This window comes from Centruroides sculpturatus, unplaced genomic scaffold (genome assembly GCF_000671375.1).
Source record: "Centruroides sculpturatus isolate CEXI.00-Female unplaced genomic scaffold, Cexi_2.0 scaffold464, whole genome shotgun sequence".
NCBI lineage: Eukaryota > Metazoa > Arthropoda > Arachnida > Scorpiones > Buthidae > Centruroides > Centruroides sculpturatus.
Window position 1 is genome coordinate 242,326 of NW_019384627.1, and position 21,914 is coordinate 264,239.

The window sequence follows — 21,914 nt, forward strand, 5'->3', positions numbered from 1 at the left end:
TTAACATTTATTATAAAAACTATACTACAAGATTAAGCAATTTTTAAGATAAAAAATTCAAATATTTAAGGGGGTAAAAATTGAATTTTATATTTATCTATTTATTGCATTCGCATGATGGCTACGGACTATAAAATTTATGTAAATAGAACTAAAGATAAATTTAATTATATACAGTAAGACGATAAAAAAGTTTACATTTATTCAGTTTACTGCGAAGAATTTGCAATTTCAATCCATGATTTTTTAGGAAAATAATAGAGAAAACTTTGTATTAATAATAGATGAACTTAAGATGTGTTTTTCTAACTTAATGTAAAAAAAAATTCATAGAAACTTTATTTATATTTTTCAATTTATAAAACAATTCTTACGTGTTAATGTGACAGTGTGTTATTNATAATAAAAGTGTGCTTTCGTAATAAGTTTAACAGGTTAATTATACGTATATACCAATAGAAAAATGAAAACTAATGATTTCTAATTAATGAAATATGTACATAAAAGCTACATATATAAAAATGGGAAAAAAGCGTTGAAATTCCGATTACACGATCCCCAGTGCAAGGTACGAAATTCTTTACTTTTGAGATAAGGTATCGAAGCAACCCATACAATTGTGATAAAATTCAATTTAAAACGATTAAGTCATCGACGTGTTAATGTGACAGTGTGTTATTTAAATATTTCTGCGGGCTTTTAATAGCCTTAAAGTGTTCATGGTGTGTAAAGAATTCAGTTAATTGAACTTTTGAATTGAATACATCACTCCCAATTCAGATTATTGTTAAATTGGCTAATCTATTTTGCATATAAATAGTCTAATATTGCTTTTAGTCTTGTTAATTGACGGGCCATTAACTTGTTATTCGAATCAGCAATGGTTTGTTAAACAATAACGGAGTAGTGTACAGGTGTGTTATCGTAAAGAAGAATCCAATCGTTTTGCTCGTACTCAGAGATTTTTTTCACGAGTTTTCTCTTAATTAATTTTTCGGAATCTGCAATGATGTAAAGGGACTCCAGGTGTAAAGGACCATCTTGCATATAGCCTGAAGTATCAATACATTCAATTACAATCTAGCATTAATCTTCCAATTGTACAATACACAAGAAACTTTCTTCTAATTTCTTCGTACTTAAATTTATTTAATTCCTGTTAATATTTGAAGTGTTTAATTAATCAATAATATAAATTTNTTTCCAATTTCAATCTTTTAAAAAACTGCACTAAATTATTGATAAAATATTTTTATATTATTAACGTAAAAAAAATGATTAATTGATACAAGGTAACTGTTTAACAGTATTAAACACAGGTGAAAAAGTATTATTAAAATCGTTTTATTCACTCGTTTAAAACATGATAAAAAATTCATTAATAATTCATAGGCGAGAATGACTAGAAAAACATTTTTAGTACAAAGTTATGAATAATTTCTATACTTAGTAACAAAATTTAAATATATTTTTTTTCCATTTCGTTTATAAAAATTTTGTGATTTTAAGTAGCTCTTCCATAAACTTATATAGCCTATAATAATATTTTAAAAGGATATAAAATTATTAATAACGTTTGTAATTGTTTAGATAACAAAATAACTTTTATATTATTCAAAGGCGTTTCGATATAATAAATATTCATGATTAAATTAACATAATGCGAATTATATAATTCATTTACGAGATAATCCGTTATAAAATATTTAAATAAAATTCTGTATATGATATGATAATTAAGTATAAAATTTGTGCTATATTATATTATTATGAATTATTCTTTTCACTTGTTTTCGGAATGTTCAGCAGATATTTGAGAACATTGTTCATCTTCATCTGATTCCACATCACTATCTTGATTCTTCTCTTGTTCGTCTTCACTTAACTTTATTCTTATAGTCTGTTCACGATTAATACCATTCTTTTGTTTGTCTTCTTCCTTTTGACAGCAGTTAAAAATACTAAGAAATATTGGAATCAGCAATAAACCGTGAAGAAATGCAAATAAGATGACTAAAAATACAATTTTAAAAAATACTACAAACATATAAGAAGGCGTGAAGGATAGAATAAAAACACCTAAAATTGTAGATAAACAACCATAAATAATTGGTCCACCTACAGCATAGAGTGACCATTTTAGTTTTTCATTTGGATCACGAGATTTAGTTATTTGAAAAATGTATGAAATGTGAGAAGCATAATCCACAGAAAATCCAACACACATGATGAGGTTCATCATAGATATTGTATCTAATCTAACAGACCAGAATGTCATGTATCCCAATACTCCTATTTGGATGGAGATGATGGAAAATGCTACACATGCGGCACAAATCAAGTTGGGAATAAATATGAGGAAAATAATCATCATTACAACTGCAGCTATGCTTACTGTTTGTAGACAGATACCTCTCACTAATATCTGTAATATTTAATAAATATATTGTTAATTAAATTATAATTTTTTATAAAATAATTTATGCTTAAAATAACATTTTATTTAAATGTTAAATGGGAAAATATGAATATCAGCAGAAAGTTTCTTAGAAATGATTTTTATAAAATGGAAAACAATATATATATATTATTTTTATATAGAAAAAAAATATATATTTGAGAGAGAAATATACTTACGTGCTGCTCTACTAAAGGTAAATATCGAGAATACATTGCAATTGGTAAACGACTTTCATCTACTGTTTTATATAAATACAACAACATCTCTTTCTCTGACTTTGAAGAATAAGTGTTCATTGTTTGTATGATAAAACGACTAGCGAGGATCTCCGTCGAATTTTTATTGAAAATAATATCCTTTTGAAAATATTTAGCATAACGAAATTTTAAGAAAACGTTTTGTAGTCCGTCTATAAATTCTTGTTTATTTTCTAAATCGAAATTTCTCATAAGCCGGCTTAACTGAGAACTTCGAGAAAAATTCAAGTAATATCTAAAAATATAAAAAATAAATTATATAAATAAGATATATAAAATATTCTTTATAAAAATTGATTTAAAAAATTACTTAACCTCAACCAAGATTGTGTTAAAGTTGAATCTCCGAAATAAGAACTGTTTTCTAATCGTTGAAAAAGTAATTCTATTTTATTCTGAATCTTAATATCAGAATAATCGATTGGTTCTTTAATAACAATTTGTATTCTATCACCATATTTGCCAAAATAAGATTGTCTTTGTTTTAGAAAAGGAATTACGTAAGAATCATACGGAAATACTAAATAACGTTCTAATCCTTCTTCGATATTCCAACATCCAACTAGAGCCAAGGCAAAGTACACAAGAAATACTATCACAACGCAACCTTTTACGAGTGGTTTTGATAAAAATTCTCCTAAATAATCTCTTAAAAATATACTTAAATTATAATCTTCTTTAAGTTGTGAGTTTTCAGAAAAGACATCGTCATTTCCTCCCGTGCATAAAAGTCTATACAAGAAACTTTTTTCTCCTGTAGGAAAAAAAAGAAAGATTGGTTAATAAATCGTAAATAAAGTAGAACCTCGATTATCCGCCCCCCGATCAACCGACCCCTCGGTTAACCGACCGTCCTAGTCCACAAATTTCAAATGTCCGCTAGTGATGTGGCGCTACAATATTTGGCTATGTCTTGGCTACTTTAATATTATTTTTACGTATTTTAGCTGGCAACACTCATTCGACCATGAAAGGGAGCCAGTATTTAAACAAAGCTTAATTTTCTAATTTTTAACGATACAATAGCGACGATTATTATTTTAAAAAATTTTTGTTAGGCTTAACATCGATGAAAATTCAACGCAAAATAGGTTAATAGCGATATACTAATATACTAATTACATGGGATATAATAATATACTACACTAATAATGGATTTTTTTCATACTTTTCGGTTATCCGACTTTTCAATTATCCGACCAACCCCAGTCCCCAATTAGGGCGGATAATCGAGGTTCTACTGTAACTCAATACAAATTAGTATAGAGTAGCATTTATTATTGTTTAATCGAATTATAATCTATGGCATTCTATAAAAATAAGATTTATTAAATAAATCATTAACAGGGTTTGGAAGAGGTGAGATGAAATTCACAAAAATATATTAATAAAACCGATAAAATTTAAATAGATTCTTCATTACTAATGAAAGAAAGCTTTAATTTACATTACTTTCGTGTTTTTTTTACGTAAGATTAATTAAGAGTCTGTTTGTTTAGTTGAGATAATGAGCATTTTGTATCAATTTGACATAATCTCTTTAGTTTTATAATGAGAAATTCTAAAGAATAAAGACAAAGTTAGGTTAAAATATGTACTATCTGACCAATAGAGCAAATATTTTAAATTTAAAGACTTCTGTGATCGGACTGAATTCAACTGACTCCAATAGTCGGGGCCTAGATCATGAAAAATATCACTTTAGTCCACACTAAACTGATATTTTTGGACTCTTCCACACAGAAAATCCCAAATCATGTGAGTTTGAGTCCTCCAAGGACGATCCAACGATGGGGAAAGATGTTGAGATAATCCCAAACAATTCTTACATAATGGCATGATGATTTATCCTGAAATATTACTGTGTTAAGAATACCATTTTGAAGAAGCTGAGATTTAAGAATTGTTTAAGCATGTCAAGGTACATGGTTCCTGTAATTGTAACCCTAAAAAAAATTCCTCAAATAAACCTACGATTTAGTCAGAAACCATTATAAGAAATTTTAAAGATATTTCTAATTTCAACATAATAGAAAATCACTTTTGAAACACCCTGCATGTTTAAAAATAAAATGAAAGCACGTCTTGAAATGGCACGTGTCATCATTTTATTTTCAGGTCTGTTACGTAATTTTTAATTCGATTACTTAACGGGAATTGCTACATGCGAATGAAAATAAATTATTTAAACATAAACATTGGTACAGTATATATTTTAAATATAAAAGAATATTTTGCCATCAGTGGATCTTGGTTCGTTCCTCTACATTGCACCTTTTTTACCCAGTTATAGATTCATGGGGGCCCTGACAAATTTGAATTAGAAGCACCCTTGTATGGTGTTGTCTTCAAACATTTTTGTTCAGGGAATTCTGGGGAATCCCTCGATATATTTCTTCGTTTTTTAATGCGACCTATACACTCTGCCAGTGCACCCTGTGCCACAATTTTCCTTAAAATTCAATTGTTCCTTTCGTCTTTTTCTCATTTCTTCTAAATAATAGCACCTCTGCAAACATTTTTTATCATCGAACTCTAAAATCCCTCGAAATCAGAGCTCCTCGCAATCGGGATCACTGCATTTTTACGAGTTTTCAACTTCTGTTTAATAATTTCAAATACAGATGGAGCTACATGAAAGATGAAATGAAAGACTAGCGTAGTAAATTAATCAACATGGTTAATATAATTAATTTGCACAAAATTACTATAAGTAATGCTTTTTCTATATAACGCGTGTTTTATTTATTGCTAAATGACAATTCATATCCCTAGTTTAAAACTTCTTCAATATTATGCACGCGATCTCTAGCAAATGTACTGTATATAATCTTGTGTATTTACCAGATCCATTGTTACTACTATATTACGTTTTTACTACATTCCATTGCATATTAAATTAATCATTTAGACTATAAGTTGGTTTATTATTCAGTTCACGTGTTTGATAAGAAACAACGAGTAATGTTAAAATATAAATCGCATAATTTTATATTAGGAAAATTTTCAGGTCATTCAACGTATAACAATCGATCCACAGTTTGTATTAAGGATTATCAAAGATACCATTCAGAGAATTGACTGATGTGTCAATATACATCTTAAATAAGTATCTGGTTTTTAAAAAAAACAGGAAAAAGTTTATTGTGTTTAAAGATTTTTTTTCTTTTTTTATATCGAATTGTAAGAATACAACAGAATTTCATACATAATCGATTTAATATAATTGTATAATTTAAGTTCTATTGTTCGTTAGAAGATTATTTACGAAAAAAAATAATGAAACGCATTGATTTCCTTTACAAAACTAGTAATTGTGAATGTAGTAATGTTTCAATTTTCATTCCAACCGGTTAAAATGGAGGAAACATATTAGAGAAAGAAACGCCAACCCCATATAAACATGGTAAAAGGTGAAGATGAAGAAGAAGAATGGGGTAAAGATTAAAAAATAAAATTTGGCATGTTGTGTGGGCATTCATGTTATTAAATTTTGGTGGTTAAAGTTCGAGGAGATGGGAGATATAGGGGTGATTCGATAATAATTATAAATATATAAAAAGTTTTTAATAACAAATAACCTTTGTAGTTATATACATTGAATGCCGTAAATGAGGAGTGCGATGTCTTAGTATAATACAATAGAAAGGTTAAGAAAATGTAACAAAATGTCATAACAAAATAACAAAATGTCATAACAGATGGCGCCATACACAAATTATTTATTATACTGAAATTAAAATTAAAATATAAATTATTTTTAAAATAAAATCTCGTAACAGCTGAGATAAGTACAGTACGTAAGTCGTTACTAGAATTTTTTAAATTTACTGTTTCTTCTACGTGTGATAACTTTTTTCGTATTTTTCTATATGTACACATTTCAATAAATAATTCAATATTCTGTTTATCTATATCTATATAAAAGAGGATGTTTGTTTGTTTGTTTGTTCACTATACACTCGTAGGCCGTTCAACCAATTGCTACGAAACTAGGTAGTTACGTTCAATTACTTTTAACTTAGATAATGTCGTAATCTCACTCCAAAATATCTATTGGATTTCTTTAAATCAATTAATTTCTATCTACATTCGATTTGCTGATTTACACGTAGCGCCATATATTGGCAGGATATTTAACAAAATAATAAAACTAAATATAATTCTTATAAAAAATATATATTATATTCACATATTTACTGCGACAATGATGATATAGAGCGTCTATTTCGCGCTATACCAATTTCTAAGCGCTGTCCTATAGCCTAGTGCATAAAACCGCTGAACTCTGGTAGTTTTATACAATCTGTTGCCAAAATTTAAACATTTTATTATCACATAAAAGGAATTATTCTAGCATTTTACAAGATTTTTTATTTAAACAAGTTTTATATGAAGTCTTTCGTATATAACTACAAAGGTTGTCTTATGTAAGGGTTTATCACACCAAGTGAAAAACCTAATACAATTCCTATCCTCTATAACACAATCCTTTATTCCTCTACTGTATACAATTAAAATTGTGTACAATAACCTTTGTAGTTATATACATTGAATGCCGTAAATGAGGAGTGCGATGTCTTAGTATAATACAATAGAAAGGTTAAGAAAATAAATAATTCTGTTTATATATATATATATATGATAACTAGCAGACCCTGCCACGCGTTGTTGTGGCTCAAAATGTATCTATTATAAATTTATAACACTTCCCCGTGGGGGGGGAATTTTTCGAAAAATTCTTCTTAGTGTACATTCTGTTGACGTACCCTATTAAAACGCAATCAAAAACGCAAAAAACCGCATCTAAAATAGTATAAATAGAAGCAGAGTTCTTTACGGTAAGCCTTAATCCTAACCATCTCCCTTCAGTGGGGGGAATTTCGACACGTATATTATATAAAAACACGTGCGTATTCGAATGCAGCGTTGTGTCAAAATTTCAAAGGAATCGGTAGGAACAAACGAACATTACATTTTTATTTATATAGATAGATAGAAGATGATCTGCTTTAGTTCATTTTCACAGAAAAGCATAATGCCTCACAGAAAAGCAAACTTAGGGCGTCGTACTCGTAGCGCCATCTGTTGGACATAAAAGCCTTAACCTAGATTATATATTTTAATTTATATGAATGTTTAACGGAATAATATACAGCCTATGTCCACCCTGAGGTTCCATTCTAAATATTGGTGAAAGAATTTTTGAAATCGGATGAGTAGTTTCGGAGATTACCTGCTGCAAACAAACTTACATACATACATACTTACAAACATTACCTCTTTATAATATTAGTATAGATTAAGATATGATTTTGTACTTTTACTATTTACTATTATGTAATAAGTTACTATTAGGACCTCTAAGAGATCGAGATAGGCCAAGGTGCACTTATTTTATAAGGCCATAGTGAATAAAAAACATAAAAAAATTCTATTATATTTTTTAAATAATAAAATTCAAATTAAAAATATCCTGAAATATTTTATTCGTTCTATTTTATTTCTTGAGTATTATTTGTATGAAATTCTTTTGAGGATCGGTAAATATAGAAGGCCCGAGTTAAATAGTCCTGCTAATCCCTCCGTGTTAGGACCTGATTATTACAGTTTTAGACTTAATAATTATTATTTTTCAGGGAGAAAAATGTTTTAAAAACTTGGGAGAATAGCTATTATTATTAAATTAAATCAATGCTTGAAATATAATAATTCTACTCACCTGATAATGGTTTAGGAAGAACTGGCTGAAACGATAGCGAATGCAAATTGAGTTTTTCTCTTTTTCCATTCAGGGCCATAAAACCACCGAAAAAGCTAACTTGATAAATATAAGAAAATATTACGGATGTAGCAGCATAGGTACAGAAAATTCTAATAATCGGAAAAGGCATGGTTAATCCTATGAGAAAAGATATAAAATTAGTGGCTGATGTAATGGTGATAGAAACTGCCGCTTCAGAAAAAGATGCTGCCATTCTGTCTTCTACGCTATCTTTTGGATTAGTTCTTTTCCACGCTGCTAACAATACAAATGTATCGTCCAAGCCGATTCCTATTTAAAATTTTGAATTTTATTAAAAAAGAAAGAAAGATTGCATGTTTTGTCATTTATAAAATGCATACACGAATCTACATAAGTAACTCTACTTATATTTAAATATTTATATGAAGAAACTTACCAAGCATCAAATAAGGAACAGAAGAAACGATATCGTTAAATTTGACACCACAAAAAAGTACAGCACCAAATGCGGATAAGACTCCTAATCCTGCAGAAATGCAGCCGATTAATCCAAGCCACGGATTGGCTTTTACCCAATCTCTATCTGTACAGACAATCATTCCAAATGTTATCATTAGAAAAACGGCAAGAGAGCAGAAAGATTGCACAGTTTTGGCATTTCTTTCAAGTTCCTCGGGAATACTAATGCTGGCAATTCGAGTTGTAGCAAGGCCATCGTATTGAATACTTTCTGTTTCACGAAGGAACTGTTTTTGCCAAATATCAGATGCTTCCGAATGTTTTAGGAGATAGATTAATTTTATTGCTTTAACAGAAATGATTTCATTTCTTTCATTCAGTTGAACTCCTCCAAAATTTAATGCTGTAAATTTTATATTATAATTAGTACTGTTCACTTCTAAGGGATATTTGAATCGTTTTCCATTATTTAGAATTTGATGAGAATATTGTAAAAGGGTTTGCTTGAAACATTCTCCGTTATTAATTGTACATAAATCTCTGTATCTCCAGGTTTTGTTATTCCAGTTAGCTGTTAAATTTTGTATGATGTTATCTAAATAAAAAAATAAAGATAATAATAAGAACAATTAATTTATGATTCATAATTTTTAATCATAAGATATACAGTTAAATTAATAGCGAGGCTGCGGCCGAAGTTTTCATGTATAAACGTGCACGTCGAACGTCGAGCGCCGCTTACAAGATAGCGGCGCTCGACGTTTGACGTTCACGTTTTACACATGAAAACTTCGGCCGCAACCTCTCTAATATAGCATTTTATCAACAAATTCTAGATTAAAAAATATATTTTTTCTAGTTTACTTCAGATTCTAATACTTTTATTTTTCTAATAACTAATACTTTACTTTGATTTTCAGCATTAAACCAAAATATATATGATACTTTTGAGAATGTTATAACTGTAAATTTTAAAAATTTAAGCAAGAAAAATGCTTACCTATTTCTAAAATCTTTTCAAAATGTGATTTTTCTAAAAGAGATCTTTGATCCTTAGATATAACCAAAATTATAGCGAATGGAGTAGAATCCAGACTTCGAGTCCAATCAAAATGAGATTCGTCGGAAGAAAATAATGATTTTATGATTTGTTTATCCGTATAAACTCTTCCAGTTTCGGATGCAAATAAATAATTGATATCACTTTCACGCTGTAAAAAATACAAACCTGGAGAGAGTATACCAGTAACTATTAATGGAGTAATGATAAAAAAGAAAGGACGACGAGCAATTAAACGTCCTAATTGCCTAAACCCAGACGAGATACACTGTTGTACAATGTTCACATTCATGTTTAATATCTAAAAAAAAAAAATTATTATTATTTATAATTTATTATCTGTGATACTTTATAAACATTTTCTTTAAAAAAATGCACATACATAATTATTTAACAGGAAAATATTGATAATTAATAAAATATATGTGGATTTGAAGTTCAATTGGGTAAAAATTCTTGATTGTCATAATGGCTTAAAATACGAGAAAAAAGGATAAGGAGGGGTGACCAACTGAGAAGCGAGGGAGGAAGATTCAACCTAACTAGAACTCTTTTAATCCGCTAAAACTGCATATAAACAACGGAATCAAGGACTAGGAGGTTTTCTTCGCCGATTGTTCATCTATATTCTCTCCCGTCTGCCCTTCTTCTGTAGCCGCTTAAGAACAGCGTGAATTCTAAACTTTATTTTGTGCCTGTTTTTTTGCTTTATCTTCTCGACCGAGATCACCGAGGATTGTTTCCAGTCGTCGGCTCCACATTCCGAATCAACGCTGCTCCGGGGCATCTATCTCACCGAAGGACACGTCGAGGGACAATCTTAACACATCTGGACTTAGAGGTGATTTAGGAAAACTTTTGTAAGCTTCTTTTGAATTTGTATAAACGGTTAAATTTTACTTTTATCAACTGGAAAGTTTTTAGTCAAAAAACGAGTTACAAGGTTGAACCAAACTTGTTGATTTTATAAAATTTATTGATGAAATCTAATCCAATTTGAATCTACATTCATTAAAAATGCAAGACATATTTTTTCTGATTAATACTCAAGGCAACATTAAAGAAAAACTGGTTGAAATAGTTGAATTACATTAGTATTTAACAGCTGTTCACCTTCTAACGTATGTATTAATTACACTAAACTTTATGAAATTTAATAAATCATATCGTTTCTTTATTATTATTATTATTTATTTACAGTATTTATCTATTAGTTTTTGAATAAATTATTCGCAAAAACTGCTGCGTGGAATTAGGATGGATATAATACCTTGTTATTCATTATCCTATAGTTAATTGGATTGCTATTTGAATAAAAAACTATAGACTTATAAATCCCACTGTCGTCCGTCTATCTGTCTTTCCTTAATCTCAAGAACGGTGTTAGATAGATGTAAGACGAGACATGAATGGAAACTTTAGGGACAGAAGACCCCAATTAAATATATGCAAACTTCTGATGCAAACCGGAAGTCACGTTATTTCAGTTCAAATATTTTCTCCTGAAAGGTGTTAGATAGACAACCGGTACGACTCTATTGTTAAATGGAATTTCTAATATGAAACTTATTTCTCGTTTATGTACTTAATATAGAAACGATTTAATTGTGGAGACAAAACATAAGCCAAGAGCCAAACAAGAGCCAAGAATCATCCGTTTCGTCTTGTAGAAAATTGCTAAAATTTATTTTTTACACTCGTTATTTATTGAAAATTTATGAAATAAGACACTATTAGCTTTTGCCTATCTAGAGTTACAATAAGGTACTCTGCAATACATCATTTCTATCAACATTAAGAGTTATTTGTTAGCGTAATCGAGACTTTCAAAAATATTTATCTTTTATAAATATAATGCGACATTCTTATTTAACTGTTTTTTTTTTCTACGTAAAGATTCCTATATAATCACTTATTTAGGTCGTTTTAATATTCATGAGAGATTACACAGATAGGATTAATATAGGCTACTTGGTTTCGTTTTACTTTCCCGGTTGTTATGTATACATAACAAGAGAAAGTATCGGAATCGTGTCACGTGTCAAATTTGACCCTGCGAGTTTTTTGCAAATCTCCACGTTTTGAGAGCCCCTGAACCCAAAATTCCATGTGTTTGCGTGTGTTTCGTTTAACCTTTCGTGAACTAGATGGTGGTTGAATTAACCTCAGTGTTGTATTTGTATTTATTTCAAAATATACGCAAGCAATCTGATTTTTTCAGTACTAGAGTTGTGATGTTGCCGCTTGTTGATGCAATAGTAAATTGTTTTGGCTTATGGTGTCATAGCTTGAGCACGTGCTTAAATTGTGTCTGGGCGTTTTTATCTCCACGTGGTTCTGGACCGAGCGATTAAAGTACTATGCTTTTCACTTTTCTTTCTAAAACCAAAGATTTTTGTTTATTTATATCATTTTATGTTTGTTTTTAACAAAGGAAACCATAAAGTATCTTGTAAACTTCAGGCTAGTGACATTCCTTCAGCACTTTTAGAGGAAAACAGCAACTTCTCCTATAATGACATTTTTCTTCTTGGAAATCGCGAATCAAATCATTTGATTATGCAGATTCTGATAGTGAAGCAGATGCCAAAGAGTTACAAACAAATACTGAATCATCTGTCATGACAGATTTAAGCAAACAAAACTTTCATTCCGGCACAATTCAAAGAAAAGTGCAAGATATCGGCGCCAAACGTCGAGCGCCGATATCTTGTAAGCGGCGCTCGACGTTCGACGTTTACGTTTGAGAGATGAAAACTTCGGCCGCAACCTCTCTAATCTCTATTTGGATTTCAAAAAGATGTTACTCTAATCTTCTACATGCAAAACTATGCACGTTTTTATTGCTAATTTACGTTATAAACGGAAATTGGATAAAGAAAGTGGAGATAAAAGGTAATCATCTGTTATAATCTTTTACAATTAAATAAAAAGTGGAGTCGATGTGAATAAACTTGCAAGGACTTGTAATGTGTCACGCAATTCAAAACGTTGGCAACTCACCACAATTTTTTCTATGCTAAATTATGCAGCATTAATGCTATGGTAATATATATAATGAATATTGAAGTAGAAAACGGAAAACTAATTAAAGAAGATATTTTATTAAGAAATTAAGATTGTCATTAGTGGAAGAACATGTGAGGAACAGAAAAACAAAATAATCAAATAAGAATAATAAATAAATAATAAATAAAATAAAGAGTGCAATTTTAAATTGTACTTTTATTTAATTGATATGTTTATAAGTAGATAATATTCAGGGCAAAGTTAACCCGATATGTTTCATTGTGTGACTTTTATTCATCTTGTTCGCTGGAAGATTAATATCTGAAGATGGGGTAATGATTAAGAAACGAAATTTGGCACAGTAGCTTTGTGTGTAAGGGGCATTTTCTGCTATTAAATTCCGAGGAAAACTCCCAGAATGTGGTCCCAAAAATTCTCTAAATTCACTCATGATCGAGGTCTTGTCCACACGTGGTATAGAAAGATGATTGGTTTAAGTATATATAATATCCAATGGAGTATTTTATGAAATAGTTTTTATGGACTTAAACCCTCCATATAATTAAAGCTGTGCTAATATAATATAAATATTTAATAATACACATATAATAATAATAATAAATAAAACTTATTATAGACTAGNACCAAATTTCAACTTTCAACTCCTAACCGTTTGGGCTCTGCGCTGATTATTATTATTATTATTATTATTATCAACCCGTCTCGATTATATATTAGATTATTCTGTATTAATAATTCTAGATAATTAATAAAATTTGGAATCTCTATCCATAATTTTAAGGAACAAGACATAAAGACAATTGTATTGGATTATTAATATTGATGAAACATCATTAATACTGTTTAATTACACTAAATGTCAAGAGGGATATAGAGGGGAGGGAGTTATATCTCGATTGGGATCAAGTTTAATGAAAATTTAACTCGTTATTGCCATTTACAATTTAAAAAAATTCATCTCTACCCTTCCAAAATAAAACTTTTGTCTTTTATAATAATTAATATTACAAATAAAAAATTTTAAATAAAATCTCGCAACAGATGGCGCGACGCATTATTTTTTTAAATTAAACTAATTATGAAATGAGTATTATATATTTAAAAAGTTTATAAAAAAAAGGCATATTTATCAAGCCAGAATTTTTATTATTCTTCCAATTTATTTATGTTAAACATAAGGAAAAAAAATTACTATTTTTTCGAAATTAATTAACCATAAATTAACTATTTTTTTTAAAAAAGGACAACAATAAAACATTAGCAATTTATATCTATTTCGTTTAAATTATAATATCCTCATTAGAATTTTTACTCTAGAAACATAATATTAGTTTTTATAAGCTGATTTAAAAAACCGGTCTTAGGTCTGTCTATATGAATAATCGTCAACTCACCTAAATTAACAATAACTAGTTATCAGATAAGCCAGTTTTTATGTCTACAACAACAAGGATTTTCCATACAGCTTAGTCTCACAATATCACAATGTATATCCAACACTAAAATTACTTCAATGTACCTTCGTGTTTCGAGACGACATTATTAAATGACCTCTTATCTCCTTGACTTTCTTGGTCTCGTCATTTATAACTTGTTCACCTCGAAACCTGGCGAGTTTGGTTATGAAATAATAGTCTAATCTACTAAAATAGGCTTCTTCTAGACCCGTGTGCAAGACTTTTAAAAGGGTGAAGTTAAAAAAAACATACTATTTCTTTTTATAATATAGTGTATTTCATATTTGTAATATAGGTATATAGAGTAATAGAATACAGTAGACTGAGGAGAAACTGAATGAATACGTGTTAATTGCAATGAAAAATATAAAAAATATAATAAAAAAAGGATCCATGATTTCGTTTTCGAGATACAGTGGGGTCAAAATGACAACGTCCATGCTTCCTGACCCGTAATTACGCGTGCGGAATTTAGGGGAAAAAAATAAATAAATAAGTATTACATCCTTGTCAGCAAGTGTAAGAATCGCTTCTTCAGTAGTTTACAAGTGTAAGGTTCACATCTAGGTGTTAGCAAGTGTAAAAATCACCACTTCCGAGCAAAGCAGTTACAAGGATCGCCTTTCTTTCTATTATAAAGAAAGTATTAATCATTTTTCATCGAAATAATAATCACTGTTATTTTGTCGTTATATTAATTGTCATCAAGGCTTATTTTTAACAAAATGAAGGTATAAATTCCAAATTTATAACGCTAAGTTTCTAATTAAATGTACACATACATCAAGTGTGATTTTGCTTTGTTTACTAGGCAATTTTCTTCTTTATGTTATTTTTATTGTATAAAAAAACAATACAAAACGTAATCTGAAAAAAATATCAGCTAAAGTAGCGAATTTTAGTATCAATTGTTATTTCCCAATCAAGCATAAAAAGTTATAGATGCTGAAGGACGAATACATAACTATTGTTTTTTTTTGAAATTGAAAGCTCAGATATGTATTTAATTGTTATTTCAATAGTGAAAAAAATTTAATAAAATTCGTAAAGTAAAATACTAATTCTAAATTCAATACAGTTAATTCTAAAAAAAATATTATTATTTTATTATAACTTTAAAAAGCCATTAGTTGTTCATTTTCTTCCTTCATTAGCTATGACTTTTTAATGCTTTAGAGGAAAATAACAATTTATACTTAAAATTTACTATTATTTTTGTTGATATATTTCTCAAATTACCTTACGTTATGTTTTTATACAATATAAAATAACATAAAGGTGCATATTGTATAAAGTAGTGGTTCTCAAAGCGTGGTTTGTGTACCACTGATGGTTCACAAAACTTTTTGCAATTCTATGCAGCAAAAGGGTATTTTCAAGCATCGCATATCTCGTTAGGTTACCGGGTAGACAAACTATTTTGGCACACAATCTATCATTATTTAATATTATCTACAGGACAAGAAGTTGGAATGGGAATAGGTGATCCACGGTTCATCAGTATGATTCAGTAACATTTTGTAAACTACAAATTTTCTATAATTGAATATGTGAGCGCTAAGTTTTGGCTCACAGTAGGATTTATCAAACATTATACCGTTATTACAATAAACATCAAGTGTTCATTGATCTCTGTGTGATTTCTCCTATTGACTCAATAGTGTATGGTAAGTCCTACGATAATTTGTAAAAAAACAGAGTTTAAAAAATAATATTAATGCTAACCCTCTTATAATACTTCACCACTTACTGCGATGTGTCTTATTACTATTTTTTCACGGTATTTATATATTTCTAAATAAAAATACTGTATGTTACATTTAAAAGTTGTAAGAAACCTGACACTTCTCTGTAATGGATAGACTTTTGCTCGTTATAGAGAGATTTCATTATACGTATATATTAAATGTTTTCGAACAATTCTAACCATTTTCTATTAGTTTGAAAACGAGCGATTATTCATTTAATATAATTTTAAACAGTATAAATTATTTTAAATTTAATTTTAAAAATAGAAACAAGAATAGCCGACTATGCTAGTTTTTGTCTTTGAATGTTTTTCTTCGTTTTTTATTTTAATAATTTATTGGAAAAATTTAGTTGTTGACCTTGATCATTCAAGCTAATTGGCAATTTTGAAATAACGTAACATTATACTGTAGAAATTCGACATAAATATGTATGTATGTACACCTTTCCAAAATGTGCATTGCAAAAGACTAGATATATTAAACCACTGATAATTGTCAATAACTCAATTAAAACAATAAACGAGTTATGTGAGTATACAAATATCAAATTGTTTGCATATTTTAATAATATATTGGTTTTTATAGAGATACCCTACTTAGATACTACCCATCGACACTCTATTTTCCTTTGTTTCTTAATATTGATTAAGAAAAAAGGATATAAAAGCCATTAAACATTAGTATTATTAATTAGTTAAGTGTCCATTTTTATTAATTAATTGAAATATTTCTTTGGACATGCTTTGAACGTGATTTTGTGAGGTCTTCACATACACCTCTTCCTAAGCCTGAAGAATTGCAGTTTTTTTAATGTTCGACTGATGCAAATGAATTGTTATCTGCTCATGAGAATTCCTTATTTAAAGATTTTCAATCGTATTGAGAATTCTGTCTATTCTAGAACCTCAATATCGCTATTCTGAAACCAATGTCGTATACTGCGACTAGAATAGGCGCTTGAATTATCTTGAAGGGTTGTTGAAGGGCAAGAGTCAGTTAATAATCTAAGCTGTTCATCCTTGATGGAAAAAAAAGCTAATGGTAATCTTCCTGTATCTCTAAATGCCCTCCAACCATCACACTATTAGCCTTCACTGTCTGGAAAGATTGAATAGATATTGAAATGATTTAAGAAAACTGTTATATGTAATACATGTTATATGCACACATTTATTTGTTCTGTGAATAAGCACGTCATAAGTATATAGATTTTATTATATTTTAAATTGTTAGGCTAATTAAAAGTATAATGCAGTATATGCTACTCTATTTCTGTTTTATTTAAAGAATTAACTTTATTTCCATGGATTATCACTTAATTTAACAATATTATCTAATAAATTACTTAATATCATAAATTAAATATACATGTTATTGGTAATAATTATGAACTCTATTGCTTAATTTATTGCTATTTGTGATTAAGGTACACAAACAGGGTATAAAAATTAATTTCCGGATCGATGACTGGAAGCTTAAAATTTAAAATATGATAATTATGAACGAAGTATATTTAAAATTGACAATTTAATAATTAGAAATAGACGATAATTATAAATTATTACAATAGTAACCAAAACGTAGCCTCACGTGGCTCTAGTATATATAGGTTTGGCATTGGTAAATATGGGATTTGATTGAGATAATTTAAAATTAGTTGTAAAGTCTGTATAAAAGACATTAAAATAAATTTCCCATTTAAAATTTATGCAACCTTTAATAATGTTCAATAAAATAAACAGGGAATGTCCCGGGTTATTATTATTAACTCTGTTCCTAGAACTACTTAAATACAATGGAAATCGCAATTAATTTTTTAAAATGTTTTTAATATTGTTAATTTTAACATAGAGAAGACTAAGATTTTGTTAAATACACACAAGTTGTTCGGTTCTTTTGATAATTATCCTAAGATATTTTAAATTTTATACTATAATAACCTATTGTGTGAGTGTCAATCAGATTTCAGTCTTATTTTGATATTTTGACTACATTTAAGATAAGAAGTAGTTTAAAAGCCACTTTACATAAGTCAGATACAAACAATTAAAATGATACGGTTTTTACTGCATTAATTAGTTATCTGGTTTTATAAAGGAAAAGTTATTACGGTATAGATTTCTATCAGATTCAAACTGTTATTATCTTTTAGAGATTTTAATCTTAGAGTAAGGGAAATTCTAGAAAACCTTGGATTTGAATCTAGGATATCCCCTCTTTTGCTTTATTTTCCTTTATTCGTATTCATAAACTGTTTTGTGGGTCAGGTATTTCCCTTCTTAAAGCCAACCAAATGACTTGTTGGCATGCAAGAATCAGTTTATCAATTAATTATAGTAATAAAAGTATATTCATTTCCTTACAAAATGTACTAAGATGTATATTAAGGAAGTACAGATTATACAGAACACTGTGAATGCAACTTATTAACTATTGAATGCATTATTTTGTATTAATTAGATTATTAGTAATTACAGTTGTCTTTATTAGATAATTTTCTATTGATTGTAGCCTATATAATGTATATATTTATATACTAAATAAACTTAATTTAAATGAAATCTATAACAAGTTTTTACACTGATTTGGGGAGTTTTTTTGTAATTTTTATTAATTATTTGACCTTAATGTTAAGATGAAGGTCAACTAAATATAGTGAATAAACTACTAATGGAAAAAAAAGACTGAAAATTCTGGAGTTTAGATTAATAGATTCAGTTTGGATTGTAAATATAAGTAAATTTAAAAACAAAACAAAGATTTAAATCAGTCAAAATATAGAAAATAAATCACGCTCTGAATAATAAGAACAAATATGAATAGTTTCTAAATTATTACATATAAATTCATGTATTGACACGGTAATTTTCGAATATTTTGAAAAATAACAATACTTTGATAATTATCGTTCCAGAATATTGTTTAGTTGATGACGTTTATTTTTGTGTCATTCCTATTTCCGTATTTTCGCATCAGTTAAAATGTAACTAATGGTCGTTAAATACAATGCACTGAGAAGGGAAAGTCGTGACGAGATTTATTATATAAAGCCAACTACCAAATGATTTCAAATAATATAAAAATAATAAAATTTTCAGTATGTTAAAAGTGAGAATAAACATATATATTGTTTCTATCATTATAAAATAAATTTCAAATAAGAAAATCTTCCTTTCTTTACTCTATAATTGGTATCTTTTTCGGTATACTTTTGAATTATGTCTTCATTTTGTGATTTATTTAATTATTTAAATTACCTCAAAAATAAAATTAAATAAGAAAATAAACTTAATATTTTTAGAATGATAGTGCCAGCAGGACTTAAGATGTCCTTTTCTATATCTATCATGTATTCGACCAGACCTATAATAGGGCTTAATGAGGCTGATTATGATAAATGGAGATCGACATATATGGGTCAATACATTTAAAAAAATTACCGAACTAGACTCTAATGCTATTTGTACAGTACAAAATGGTTGTTTTTCCAAAATTTCAGCCATTTGGACAAGCAGGATTTCAATTAGTGGGTCCATGTCTGTACAGAGCCTGTACCATTTAGGCATTCTAGGCAATCGCCTAAAGCACAAGCGAATTCTTTTTTAGAAAGATTACATACTGTATATTACTTTGTATATTATTAATAAAGCATGCTAAAATAATTTTTATTGTACTTGTAAACGTTGCCTAGGGTGCAAAATAACCTGGCACCACACAGTGTTGACTTCACACATTTTTCTTTTTTTTTTTTAGGTAAATGTTTTATGAGGAAATATTTTCTTATAAAAGATTGGTTTGGTGTCCCCTGTTGATGGGGTTCCCAGGAAATTACTCTTTTTGCCCATAGGATAACGGACTATTGAAGTTTGTATGGCCCATTAACCGAAACCATTTTACTATTTATTTTTGAACAAATAAAATATGATGTTTCTTCATTAATAAAAACGTAGTCTTAAAGATTTTACTTTTTGTTAAAAACATTAATTTATAGGGATAGAGATCACTACGGGCCTCTATTTTCTCCGGATCCAGGAAAAATCTCCAGCTTCTCTCTTCTTTCGATGACCATGCACATGACAAAGAAATGGATCCCAGAAAAAGACCGTCTTTTGAATCATTAGGTAGCATTCACTATNGTATTTGTAAAATCTAAGTGACTCGTACAACATGGAATTCATATAAAACGAAATACAGTCGACCCCCCTATAACACTGTTGATTTTTCCGTTTTATATGAATTCCATGTTGTACGAGTCACTTAGATTTAACAAATACGTGTGCCGGGTTGTGAACGGCTCACGTATTTGTAAAATCTAAGTGACTCGTACAACATAAAATTCATATAAAACGGAAAAATCAATAGTGTTATAGGGGGTCAACTGTAATCAACAGTGTTATAGGGGGGTCGACTGTAATTTTACAGTTACGCTATTGATTTGTTTTATTTTTTTATACCAAATTCTGTTTAGTTAATATCTTAAACGTTCTTAGTCACTTCCGTTTAATTTAATACTAATGTGTATATAATACCAATTTTATACAACAGAGGGATGCACTTATCAGTCATCAATAGCTTCCCTACTATTAATATTTCCCCTAAAGTTGGTCTACCGCGCGGAATAACTAATTCCACAAGGATCCTTTATATTTTAGGTAAATTTAATCACATTAATTTTTCTATAAATGTGTTTAAAAACATGTGTATTTGCTACAAAACATAAACCTGTCGACACACATTACAAAAATATCGGGTTTATGGGTCATAGAACTGTTTTCGCTCAATTACAAAAGTATTGTATATTGGATGTTTTTATTTATTCACTAAATTATTACAGTAGACCCCCTATAACACTGTTAATAATTCCGTGTTGTATGAATTCCATGTTGTACGAGTTACTTAGATTTTACAAATACATGAGCCGTTCACACGTATTTGTAAAGTCTAAGTGACTCGTACAACATGGAATTCATATAACACGGAATTATCAACAGTGTTATAGGGGAGTCTACCGTACTTACAACGTAATAAAGAATTTAAATTTTATAAAGGCTTCTAATTTTCGATATATTCTTTTAATACAATATATTTGTTCTTTTTTTAAATTTTGATTTTGCAACAATTATTGAGTAATGGTCGAAGACTAAATAAGCCACGATTTTACTTATCTGACTGTGTTATAAAGTCTTAATAGAGACGTTTTTCTTACTGACTATTGTTTATATGACATCATAGTCGTTGTAGATGCCAACAGCGATGACCTCGTTAGAATAATTAATGGGATCAATTGCGNAAACAAAATAGTTGTCTTCTAGAATATTATATATAGGCCTATATATAAATTTTATTGAATAATTAATTTATATTTAAATTTAAAATATTTTAAAATGTTACGAGAGAATAACTTTAAGCCCATTGAAAGTAATACCGGTTTTTGAACGTCTTTTACATGGATTAAAAAAAAGTATATACAATGATACAAAAGATATTATTAACAAATAAAAATTTAACAGAAAAATCATTCTATTACATTTCCATTTCCGTTTCCTTTCTGATAAAGTTCCTTTCCGGAATTTTATTTTTAATTAAAGTTTAGGATTAGATTATAATGTTTACATATTTTATTGGTAATTTAAAAGTTATCAGTTTATAATTGTTCTATATTACAATTTAATATTGATTTGGCTTAACATTTT

The 21,914-nt window shown here is 28.6% G+C and overlaps 1 protein-coding gene across 1 annotated transcript; it reads right to left on the reverse strand.

The window, feature by feature from the left end:
• Window positions 1-1,697: 1,697 nt before the first annotated feature.
• LOC111625641 (patched domain-containing protein 3-like) lies at window positions 1,698-14,649 on the reverse strand. The gene is made up of 7 exons (XM_023368853.1): window positions 14,408-14,649; window positions 9,924-10,284; window positions 8,901-9,518; window positions 8,441-8,773; window positions 3,034-3,472; window positions 2,638-2,953; window positions 1,698-2,425 (listed from the first exon to the last, which is right to left on the reverse strand). Exons 2-7 carry the CDS (start codon window positions 10,273-10,275, stop codon window positions 1,784-1,786), a joined length of 2,700 nt encoding a protein of 899 aa, XP_023224621.1. The 5' UTR covers window positions 10,276-10,284; window positions 14,408-14,649; the 3' UTR covers window positions 1,698-1,783.
• Between the last annotated feature and the right edge of the window lie 7,265 nt (window positions 14,650-21,914).

Coding starts and splice junctions, on each gene's coding strand:
- LOC111625641 (XM_023368853.1), bottom strand. CDS start 10,275: ATGAATGTGAACATTGTACAACAGTGTATCTCGTCTGGGTTTAGGCAA. Junction 8,774..8,900: donor TGTTCCTTATTTGATGCTTG/GTAAGTTTCTTC, acceptor AATTTTAAATAG/GAATCGGCTTGGACGATACA. Junction 3,473..8,440: donor TCTTCCTAAACCATTATCAG/GTGAGTAGAATT, acceptor TTTTTCCTACAG/GAGAAAAAAGTTTCTTGTAT.